Here is a 12,163-nt window from a genome sequence, read left to right as displayed (position 1 = left end):
CATGAATGACTACGCCCGCACCAGTAGTGTGACCGAAATGTTGCAAAAACTCCAATGGCCCACTCTTGCAAACAGAAGAAGAGAGGCACGTCTGACTACAATGTTCAAAATAACTCACGGTCACATGCACATACCCTCTGAACAATATCTTATTCCTGCACAGCGGCGCACCAGAGGTAGCCACGCCTTTAAATACAATATTATTCCTGCAACGAAAGACTGTTTCAAATTCTCATTTTTCCCACGCTCGATACGAGAGTGGAACAGTTTACCTGCCCAGGCCGTACAGGCACAATCTGTGGAGGCCTTTCGGGCCTCTCTACTGTAAGGTCCACGCACCTCCCCCCCCCTCAGCGATACCCCTTACGGGGTTGTTAGAGGAAGAAGAAGAAGAAGAAGAAGACACATACTGTTACACAGTACTCTCACTAACTCTCACAGATATGATGATGATGAACTCTCACATTCACACACTCAATCACTCACTCAGAGTGAAAGAAAGGTCCTTATAAGTTATATACGGAGGCCCTGAGCCTAGCCACTTACAGTATAGTGCGTGGAAATTTTCCGTGGACATCGTTTTCCGTATACTATAGTACTATAAAAGATTCCATGCCGCCCCCCTCCCCACATTCCATATTAATTTGCCCACTGCGCCTGTATTTCTCATTCCACAACCCTTACTTACACATAATTATGACCCTGATAGTTCAGTGCACTAAAAACCTAGACTTTAAATATGATATCTTCTCACCTGAAGCTCCTGGAACGCTTTTTTCAGCTCTTGGTCCACCGGTAAACCCGCTGGGACGGCCATCTTGGAACACTACACTGGAACATCATTTCAAGGGGTGATACATTGCCCTTCAATATATGGAAAAAGATGATTGAAGAAGCCAAATTTGTAGCTACTAGCTTTAATGATAAATTGATACAAAAGACATTAGTTTATTGAGTACTCTAGTAGTTTTTTTGCAATAAAAGGTTATACAACTTGTTTTATAAATGAGTATCCCTTTTGCATAGTGGTACACTCCAACGTTGTGAATGTGATCGGGTTGAAATAGTATCCAAGCAGATGTTAGGGTGTGAAATGGCAACTTTTTCTGGCGGTGCAAAATAGTCACAAAAATGAACGGAGCAACCCAAGAACATCCAACAACAGACTTGGGGCTTGATATACTGAAACAGATGCTCAACAAAAAGCCAGGAACCTTAAAAAAGGTACTCTCCAAGCAGAGGTTTGGGTTTCAACTTATTTTGGGCATTTTTTAAGGCTTTTTTATGGGACTTTCTTTTTGCTTTGTTTTGGTTGGGTTAGCGTAAAACGAAGATATCAGTGCAAAAAGGAGCCCCATAAAAAAGCCTAAAAACACTCCAAAAATAAGCCAAAACCCAAACCTCTGCTTGGAGAGTAAAACAACAAGACCTATGCCCCAAATGTGATATTTACAGGACCTTTTACATGTATGTTACTAAGGGCCCTATCACGTTTGCCATGAAGGCAGGACCTAAAAATATTGTCTACCACTTTGTCACAGTTTCGAAAAAAGTGAAGACTTTTCACTCTCAGGATATGCAGTCCCAACTCCATTTATTTCTGATGTGAACCCTACTTGTGTAAGATTAAACCTTCAACCTGGTTTCTTCTAGGTCTTCGTGTGTAACACTGGAACTGATCAAAAACCAACATATTACACATAATAATGTTATCCCCTGAAAACTGTTTGTGTGATCTAAGATTCCAATAGACTGAACACTACTAACATGTTTACAACATTCTAAGCCTCCAATTCTAAACACCAATTTCTAAAAATTTAGTAATTCTAACATCATAAGTGTACTCATTTACAAAACAGACCATACCCATAATATGCACCTACTGTATTAGAATGTATAACGTTACAAATTTGTTTTTTCTTGACTTGTTCATTCACAAATTGCAATATTCACCTTCCAATATCTGCTTGGGGAATAGAGTTACAATTCTTATCACCTCACCTCACCAGTAATTCTTCTACACGCAAATAAAAAAAAACTCGAAATTTTACCAGAAGAGAAAAGGTACTGCATACAAAGTCACCAAATAAATACATTGACTTGTCTGTATTGCATAGTCAGTAGTATCTTCCAGTTTTGAAAATATTTGTGACAGTTGAAAAAAAATCTGAAGCAGCAAAATTTCCAACCATATCACAATCACCTATTTACAATCACAGTCACTTATTTAGTAATTCTTGATTGTCAATACACATGGTAGGCACTTTGGTATATTAACACTTTGTTAAACATTGTACATGGTAGGCACTTTGGTATATTAACACTTTGTTAAACATTGCACATGGTAGACACTTCGGTACATTCACACTTTATTAAACTTTGCACAGGGTAGACACTTCGGTACATTCACACTTTGTTAAACATTGCACATGGTAGGCACTTTGGTACATTCACACTTAAACATTGCAAAAAGTTATAATTCATCTGCAAACCAAATTACATATACGACCCAGGTATGACATAAAATGAACCACCCCCTCAGTACCCCGCTGGTTTGCCCCCTTTTCGAGGATCGCTGCATGCTTGTATTTCCGTCCCCTTCCTCCGTATAACCTGCACAACGGCGAACTTCCCTATATCGTAAAGCTCAGGTGTGGGGTTGTAGTTCCAGAGCGAGAGTTTGTGCACGAGTTCGCGGTTGTTCCAGAGTTTCCTCTCCACGTACAGCTCGTTGGGCTCCAGTTGGTGGTGGATTCTTCCGCTGTCTACTGCCGCTAACATGTCCATACCAAACCACTGCATGTTGGCAAAAACCTGCAAGAGAACAAGGGTTTTTAACTTAAAATGTTTGTAGAATTCATCTAAATTTGGCAGGGATTTAGCCGACCACAATGTCATGATGCTTCTAGCAGTCATTCCACACATAGGCCCCTAATAGAGGTCCTGACAAACGACAGCATTTACAACTTGACCCAAACTAGTCCGCTGATTCAGCATGTGGGTCTGAGACAGCTGAACTTTCTGGGACACATCCTGCGCATGCCTGAGGATGAACCTGTTAGACTGTACGCCCTCTACGTGCCCTCTCATGGCAGACGCAGGCGAGGCCGACAGCCTACCTCCTACTAAGTATACTAAGTATGTCCAGCAACTACTGGGAGATGAGCACAACCAGCTAATTGAGAAGCAGATCGCCAACCTTGCTTGCGACAAGGGGCAGTGGAGGGATCTTGCAGTCGCCTGCGCAGCAGCCGACCGATGATGATGAGAGGTCCTTTCATTGTGTAGCATGGCTACATCACGGAAGGACCCTTATTCTTTACAATAATGATGGGATCTTTCACATACTTCAGGTGTATCTCAGTGAGTCTCAAACACGGGACGTCCAGCTTTACGTCGTATCCAAAAGGATGTCCCTAAGAGAAGCTATGTCATTTTCACCACAGCCAAGTGCTTTTCCCAAGGGCTCAACAGTGGGGCTTGCCAAAGAATCGAACCAAGAACCTTGAAGTTCAGATCAGAGTCAACAACCCTCGCCATAAGTATTTTCACATCATCACTCATATCAAAGACTTTAAAAATGGTACATACTGCTTTCTCTGCTTAGCTCTCAGCATTTGAGAAAGAGTATGGGAGGTAAACACACAACACTACCAGTGGACTAGCCCCCTGCTGTAGTGATTGCACAATTGTGTGGCTCAAGGGCTACTGAAATGGAGATGGGCCCCGTCCTATATGGACCACCTGGTGCAGGAAGGACTTAAACCTTGTTAAAGTGTCAAAATCCAACACTCAGCTTCACATGTCTTCATATGTACCAAGAACTAGCAGGCTGTGGAACTCCTTACCAGCCTCGGTCTTCCCTGACAGTCCCAATATGACTAAGTTCAAGACTGCTGTAAACAGTTTCTTGTTGAACTCTTAGAGATTTTCTAATTTATGACAATTAATTTTGTACCATGCAATTATGTATAATGTATCTGACAATTTTGGGATCGAATGTGACTGTGCACTTATAATAATTGTTTATTGCAAATTCTTGCCCGAGGGCTAATTGCAGAAACAGAAGAGATATGGTATAAAAACAGGCAATAAGTACATATAGAACTATTGATAACTACTGAGAATCTACTGGTAAAAACTACTGGGTTTGACTTCTTTTTTGAAGACAGAGGAAGACAAAGGATCCCACTTTTTCTATAATTTGTGGGTTTTCGGATGTTAAGAGGAGAGTGGTTTTCTTTTCATTTGTATATGTGTGAAAGTTTGGGTAGAATTTGGAGGCTACGTCAAAGAGTTCATTTCGTTCATTGATAAAACGAATATAATTAAACGAGGGGAATTGATCATGATGTGACATTATCTTGAACCGAAAATCATCGATTACGATGTAAAGACCAGGTTCATTTTGCATTGATTAGAAAAAAAAACTTTGTTAAAACTCACCATCGCGGCTGCTGTAGGGACCATCATGCCGCCTGACGCTCCAATGACCACCTGCACGTTCTTATTCTTGTCAATCATGATGGTAGGGCAGACGGACGACATCGGGCGCTTCCCTGGTCTGGGGAGGGGGGGGGAGAAACGCTTGATTTATTTAATAGCTAAAAAGGTAAAATTTGCAAAGCAAATGCATCATATTTACCTTCACATGGCCCAGCTCAACAAACTACTGCTTTATTATATGGATGACATCCTCTGGGAACTCCAAAACTGACGCGAGCGTGCGAATAAAATTATTTTGGCAAAGAAGATTCCTTCATTATGAAAACTACGTGGTCATCAAGGTTGAACAAATGACTAAACACACATGTTCATTCTTACTCAAACACACTCATATTTATGCTGCATGGCACTTGCAACTTAGTGTATAACCTAAAACCAGTTGACCTTATTTTTTTATGGAACGGAAGAAGAAAAAAATGAGCAAAAAAATGTTTTCCTTCGGTAAACATTAAAATTCTTCTGTATATTGTATATTATATCTTACAGAATACATATCAAAGATCCATTTACAACTTCTTGAATTATGCTATTTACACATAAATACACAGATCCAATATATAACCTTCTCAACCAAGGTAAAACTGATAACAGCTTGTGCAAACTTACAATAATATAAGCAGCGAAGACCTTGCACTGACCTGATAAAATTTACGGGATAATCCGGAAAGTGTATGTTGTTTCTAGGAAAACTAGGGCTGGAGAAGTCCGTCATTTGGTTGTTAAGGATGACTCCTGTAGACGGCGAAACAACGCCCGACCCAAAGTAATAATTGATCGTGCTGGTAACCGCAACAGCATCACCGTTTGCCGCAAGAACGTTAACATGCGTTGTTCCTGCCTCATCGGAGTTGTAAAATCTTGCCCCGTAGTAACCTTTCGAGTCGTCGCTCGTGTGGTGTCCATGATCTTTGATTTTTCTCATGATTTCCTCGGCAAATGAATCAGATGTTAGCTTAGCCACTTCACCAGCAACGTTTTCAAAACGTGGGTCACCTAAATGCGTTTTTTCTGCGGCAGAAAATTTGAACACCTCTGCTATCTTCTGCAACGTGTACGCCAGATTTTCCCCTTCAAGACTTTGTGGGTTCAGCTCGAATTTTTCTAACGTTTTGAGGATGAATTCGAACAATGCCCCACCACCCGGTGGACCTGTAGATATCATTCTCAAACCCGCCGTCTTCAATTCTGAATATTTTGGATTTGTTATGTCTACTTTGTAGTTCTTGAAATCATCTTTGGTTATAATTCCGCCTTGGCTTTGGATATTTGCGACAAGGTTCGTTGCGATGTTTCCGGAATAAAACACATCCCCGCCGTGCTTGGCTATACTGTCTAACGTTCGGGACAACGCAGACATTTTGTACTTTTTGCCTTCCGTAAGTACGTTGCCGTCTTTATCGAAAAAAACGTCTCGCAGAGGAGATGCCTTTATTTTGTGTCCAGCAATTTTGAGTGCATGTGCGAGTGCCTTGTCGACGGTGGTTCCGTATCGTGCTAGCTCGATCGCGGGCTGTAAGAGATCACCCCAGGGAAGCTTTCCGTAGCGTCGGTGAGCCTCCATGTGACCTTTGAGTGCACCTGGCACAGCCACAGCGAGACCGCCTGCAAAAATGGACAGAATAAAACGGTTTAGTGAAAATCAACGTCGGGTGCTGAAATGCCATCCAATAGGTTATTCTCTTCCAAATAAGTGTCAACAAAAACAATTGGCCAGTAATTCTTACTATTATGATGGAAATTTATAGTTAGAGGTATTTTTGGATTGTCAAAATTAACATCAGGTGCTGAAATGCCATCCAATAGCATCCAAAACAAGTGTCAACAAAAACAACTGGCCAGAAAGTCTTACTATTGTGCTGAAAATTTATGGTTTAGACTTTAAAGGTATTTTGGTTTCGTCAACATTAGGTGCTGAAAGTCCATCCAATAGCTCATTCTCTCCCAAACAAGTGTCGACAAAAATAAATGGCCAGGGATTCGTAAGATGGTTGGGGTTGTTTACTCAGAAGCAAGATCTAGAGGTACTGGGTTTGAATCTCTCATAGATCCCCATGTTGTACCCTTTACAATAATTTCCTCACTCGACTCTGAAAATACTTAGTTCCAACTAGGAAGGTCCATCAGATAAGACATTAAATGGAGATCCCATGTCAGCCACACCTAAAGAACATCCAGACTTATAGAAAGAGTAGGAGTCCTTCCTGTGCGAGTGGGTCAAACCTTACAGATCTATGGCTGCACCTGGGGCATTTACTGTGGTAATGTACCTTTACTTGCACAATAATAGGCATAAGCCAATGTCATTACGACATATCATGAAGAAAATCGGTTGTTTCACTCACCAACTAGTGACAGTTTTCTGTTGTCACCAAACATGTCCCTGGTGGCTGCTGCCGGTGCAACCTCGCGAGCATCAATAACTTCTGCTTTTCCACGCGACCTGGAAATACAAAATAATTTAAGAAATAGGAGAATTTAAAGTTAAAGGACTAAGTAAATGAATAAATAATCTGTTCTCCAACTCAAGAAATTCAACAAATTCCGGTGAGTCGATTTTCTTGAGTTGGACAGCAGTTTAATTCTCATTACCGGAATGTATTTTACCAACTCAGATGAACTTTCATGCCAAATGGATAAATATTTAAGTTTGTATGCTTGGGTTTCAAAGTGGGTGGGCAGAGATTGGGTTCCACTTGATTGACAGGGTTTTTACCCGGTATTCCATGCGTTTATGGATGTGGTTGTCTCAAAATATATGAACCATAAACATTGGTGTAATAGCAGAGTATGTTTCACCATACAATCACAGGAGTGATAATGCATTTTATGTTGAATTTCACTGACACAAACTTAATCTACTTCTCAGAAGTTTGAAATCTGGTTTCTTGGTAGTAAGATATTTCACCTGTCATAGATGACGAAGAACAGTCCTCCCCCTATCCCTGCGCTGTGTGGATGCTTGATTGACAGACAGTACAAGGCGGCGATGGCGGCGTCTACCGCACTTCCATGTCTGCTCCGACTTGTGAACACTCCTCCGAGTCACTGGCAACTGCTGCATGCTTGTATGCGGAGTAGCCCTGGAGAATTGTTTTTCAGATATGTTTAAAACACTACATGATACTAGACTCCATCAGGCCTTTCTACGGGAATACAGATCTTAGAATTCGGCAAAAAAAGAGAGTTAAATTGACCAGGAGAGTCCGGCCGCGGGGAGTTTCTTTCCCTCCGACCAGTCAAACCCCAACTGCGCGGCCACTCAAACCTCAAGGCGGCCAAACTCCCCTGGCAATTATTCTCCTATATATGGCCATCGTAGTTAGTCTGGTAGAGACTAATTATGGAATGAAATCTATCTACTAGTATTTGTCATTTGTATTTGTATACTGTGCTTTCACCGTAGCATTTTATCCATTAGCCTAGAGTGAAGAAAAAAGGGCAAGACTACTCTCCAAGCAGAGGTTTGGGTTTGGGGTTATTTTTGGCGTGTTTTTAGACTTTTTTTGGGGGGGGGTCTTTTTTTGCACTATGTATAATTAACGTTTAATGTTTTACACCTAAAACTTACCGTATGTGGATGGTGCCCGCCTCGTAGCTGTCTGTTGTAAGCCTCCCAGGAAGGGAAACCTAAGGCAGAGGCGACTAGGATGAGAATTACCGAGGCAAGAAGGTGGCCACAGACGCTATAACCCGACATCTTCCCGATGCAGTGGTGCTTTCTTACTAGTACGGCAGCAACCCTGCAAAAACCACCCGGCCAAAAGTTGCAAAACCAGTTCTACAGGCTGACGAGCTTCAGCCAATCTTATCTTATCTTATAAATACTTGTACAAAACCCTCTAGGGGAATAGTATAGTGGCATAACCAGTTTTTCTTGTTGTCGTTTACCATATCATGCTGTTGGAACAATAGAGCATCCACTTGTAGAGGATGTGTGCATGCAGAAATCTAGTTGTCTTATCCGTAACCAGTTAAATATTCAAAATCTTGCCTTATTTTGCGGCAAACCAATCAGCGCCCAGATTACCCAAATTCAACAAAAGCCGTATGCCTCTAAATTGGTTGAAGCTCGTCAGTCTTTTGGCCTGGTGGTTTTTGCAGGGGTGCTGCCGTACTAGTGAGGAAGCAACCCTGCCTCGGAAAGATGTCGGGTTGTAGCGTCTGTGGCCACCTTCTTGCCACGGTAATTCTCATCCTAGTCGCCTCTGCCTTCGGTTTCCCTTCCTGGGAGGCTTACAACAGACAGCTACGAGGCGAGCACCATCCGAATAAGGTAAGTTTTTAGGTGTAAAACATACGAGACGTATAGTATAAACATGTAATGATACGTCGTTACTTTGTCCGAGATTTTACGGGTCAAAGAGTTGTCTTGCCCTACTCTCCAAAAAGATGTTTGGATTTTGTGTTTTGCCTTTTTTTTTTGAAAGAAAAAGTCCAGTGCAAAAAAAAACATAAACTAACACTAAAAACACGCCAAAAATAACCCAAAACCCAAACCACTGCTTGGATAGTAGTCTTGGTCTTTTTTCTCGACTCTAGGCTAATGATTAAAATGGTACTTAGAAAGCAAACAGATGTTTACCAAGCAAAACAGTATACAAATGACAAATAGATAGATTACATTCCATATGGTATCATGTTAGTCTCTACCAGACTAACTACGCTGGCTATATGTAGGAGAATAATTGCCAGGGGAGTTTGGCCGCCTTGAGGTTTGAGTGGCCGCGCAGTTGGGGTTTGACTGGTCGGAGGGAAAGAAACCTCCCCGCGGGCGGACTCCCATGGCCAATTTTACTAGCCACTAAGGCTAAGAAAAAAAGTTAAAATCAGACTCAGGAGACATCTAGATCGATAATAATTAAAACTTTTTTTTACCCAAAATTCTGATTATACCTGCACACTCCCTATTTGGGTATATCATTTACCTTATGCAGTATTTCCTATGCTTATCGCTAGGTGGCGCACGTGTACAAAGCTCTAATCGCAAAGCATCACGGGATATCATGACGTAATGACATTGTTCGCCGCCATTTTCCTTGTGCGTTCGCAGAGGGGTGCACGTTCGTTTCCCTACTCCTTATTTTTTCGGATTTTCTTTCGGCGTTAGGCCCAAAAAGAAGTATAAAACGAAGTCTTCTGCCCACGAGGGCGATTCAGGTAGCCTTTCGGAGGACCAGACGGGTCGTAACGGCAAGAGAAGCGGCCTGTTTCCCAACGCTAGTCAGGAAAAATTCCTGGCCGTGGAAAACACAGGCGTGTCCGCACAAGCCTCCGGACAGGAGGAAGAGGAGTCGGGTGAACGAAAAGTCCCCGCTCCTACAGCTGGAGGTTCGGAGGAAAAAGAGAAGAACTCCAACCTCATTCCGCCGTTTGGGAGCGAAATGCCCCTTCGGCGTTGGCACCGGGAACATCCGCCACTTGGGAGCGAAATGCCCCTTCGGCGTTGGCACCGGGAACATCGGTCAAGGAAGGAGACGGCGCGGAGCTGCCGCCGCCCCGGCCTAAATTTCCTCCGGACTCGGAGGAGTTGGGCTCCCCGACCGTGCCGAAGCTTGGTGGGGAATAGTCTCCTCCACCCCCACCTCCATCAGAAACACCCTTCCCGCCTGGATTCGACGCTGCCTCTTTTCTTCAATGGATCAGTTCCAGCTTGGGACTTCCTCAGGCGTCCAGTTCATCCCGTCAACCTCGGGACGTTGACGGGGCGGTAGCGTCGACCAGCCGAGCCGGTGTAGTCGGTTCCGGCGAGAGCATCCAGGTTCTGAAGTGGAAGAGTGTTCGGAGGAAGGAAAAAATCACCTTTTTCCTACTCTGACGAAGGTAACTCCTTGTCGTTTGATAATCCCTACGATAATAACTTCAAATAAGTATTTGGAGGAACCGGTGGGAAAATCGGTCTTGAAGACATGCTTCATATCTTGTTTCATGTCCTTGCCACACATAATTCACGTCTATACTGAGTCATAGTAGAGGAAGCTGATCCCAAAAAACACCAAAGACGATTCTATCGCGTTGCAAACAGCATCGGGTTTAGAGGATGGTCCGAACCCTTAGTGGAGAGAGGAAGGAAAACTTTTCCCACTCCACCTAATGTTGAATTAGCACTTCGGGCGCCGATTCTAGACCCAGTAGTGGCTAATATGATCAAGCATGATACCGTAAACACTGATAAGAATTTTAGTGATTGCCAGGATAAGATGCTCATGGCTGCTAACCTTTTAGTAGAGTAGTTGTTGGCAGCAGTTAAACTCCAAATTTGTGAGTAAAGTCCTCGCTCAAAAATGTAGCGACCTGCTCGGGAACTTCAGATTCTTCCCCTTCTTAATTTGGAGACACCTTTTTGGAGAAGGTTAATTCAGCCGATTAGGCTAGACGCACTTTGAGTAAGGCTTATAAGTCAGCCCCTTCGAGCACTTCTAAGTCCAACCGTTCAAAGTTTAACTATAGCTACAACAAGTACTCCTCAAACTAAAAGGGTTACATTTTTCGTCCCTACAACAACAAACCTGTAATTCTACCCTAGCCATCTAGCGGTTTTGGTCAAAACTGCAGTGTTTTTGCCCAAGTCTCACTGAATCTCGCGAGATATCGGGAGATTTGAAGAAAACAAGATGGCCGACCTCGTGCCGAGCGCTACACATTTCTATGTTCAAGGCCACGAAAACGTGTCCAAAACTCGTAAAAATGGATTGAATACAAGGTCACAACAAAGAAGAAATGTTCTTCTCTATATGTTTAATTTGTTGGAGCACTGATTCCCCATTTGAAGGGAAGATTTTCGTGAGTTATTTTTCTTCCATGTTGCCGAATTTTGAAAGGGGATTTTCCACGTTACGATCGCCATATACTAGTACTAGCCCCTAAAAATCTATTCTCTGACTGTTTGGGCTGTATTTCATGGAGAAATTAGCGTTGTTTACATGAAAATAGGATTTTCAAATGCCAGCAGGGTGTCAACATTTTACCAAACACATTGATTTTGTGTAACAAAGTGGATATTCAAATAGCGCCTTTTTACAACTTTTGTCAGACAATACCGATGGGCATAGTGACGCCGCTTGGCCCCCAAATCAGCAAAATTTCACGAATTAGCCAAGCTAACACAAGCAAAAGTACGAAGAGAAGACCCTACATTTGAAAATTTTTTGAGAGGCGCAGCGCCCTTGTTTCATTGCTTGGGGAGACCCCTGGATTACTAGTAGTAGTTTTTCCTAGACGACTTACCGATCATTGCAAGGTCGGGGGAACAATGCTTAGAGCACATTGCTATAGGCAGAGAGCTTCTAGAGCAACTCGGTTGTTCTCAACCTGGAGAAGTCGCGGTTGGTACCGTCTCAGGTAGCGATTTTCCTAGGCCTTGTTCTCGATTCTCGTACTTTGACAATTTACCTAACCGAAGACAAGTTAGACAAGGTAGTGAGTTCTTGCCTATCACTTCTAGAACAGGAGGTGATAGGAATCAGACAGCTAGCCAGCGTGGTGGGGCTGTTAGAGTCCGCCAAGCAAGCCATTCTTCCAAGGCCCTTACTTTTCCGGGCTCTGCAACAGCTTCTCAATTTTCGACATAAAGAAGCCGAGAGAATTTTGTCTCTTTAGTCAGTCTAACCCCAGATGCAGTAAAAGATCTACAGTGGTGGATCGGTCATGTGCGCGAAGT

General features: G+C 42.8%; 1 protein-coding gene and 1 pseudogene across 2 annotated transcripts in view; both read right to left on the bottom strand.

Annotated features, from left to right (window-relative positions):
- LOC109473077 (prefoldin subunit 1-like) overlaps positions 1 to 854 on the bottom strand; it is a 4,003-nt gene extending 3,149 nt beyond the window's left edge. For both annotated transcript variants that reach the window (XM_019772986.1, XM_019772987.1), the window contains exon 1: positions 755 to 854. In XM_019772986.1, the coding sequence (XP_019628545.1) occupies positions 755 to 817 (63 nt within the window). In that variant the 5' untranslated portion in view covers positions 818 to 854. The remainder of the gene's footprint in view (positions 1 to 754) is intronic.
- A 721-nt stretch (positions 855 to 1,575) lies between these two features.
- Positions 1,576 to 8,311, bottom strand: LOC109473017 (annotated as a pseudogene).
- Between the last annotated feature and the right edge of the window lie 3,852 nt (positions 8,312 to 12,163).

This window comes from Branchiostoma belcheri, unplaced genomic scaffold (genome assembly GCF_001625305.1).
Source record: "Branchiostoma belcheri isolate BF01 breed outbred unplaced genomic scaffold, Haploidv18h27 scaffold29, whole genome shotgun sequence".
In the NCBI taxonomy this organism is placed as follows: domain Eukaryota; kingdom Metazoa; phylum Chordata; class Leptocardii; order Amphioxiformes; family Branchiostomatidae; genus Branchiostoma; species Branchiostoma belcheri.
The sequence above is the reverse complement of the archived record's forward strand: the minus strand, read 5'-3'. Positions and strand labels throughout refer to the sequence as shown.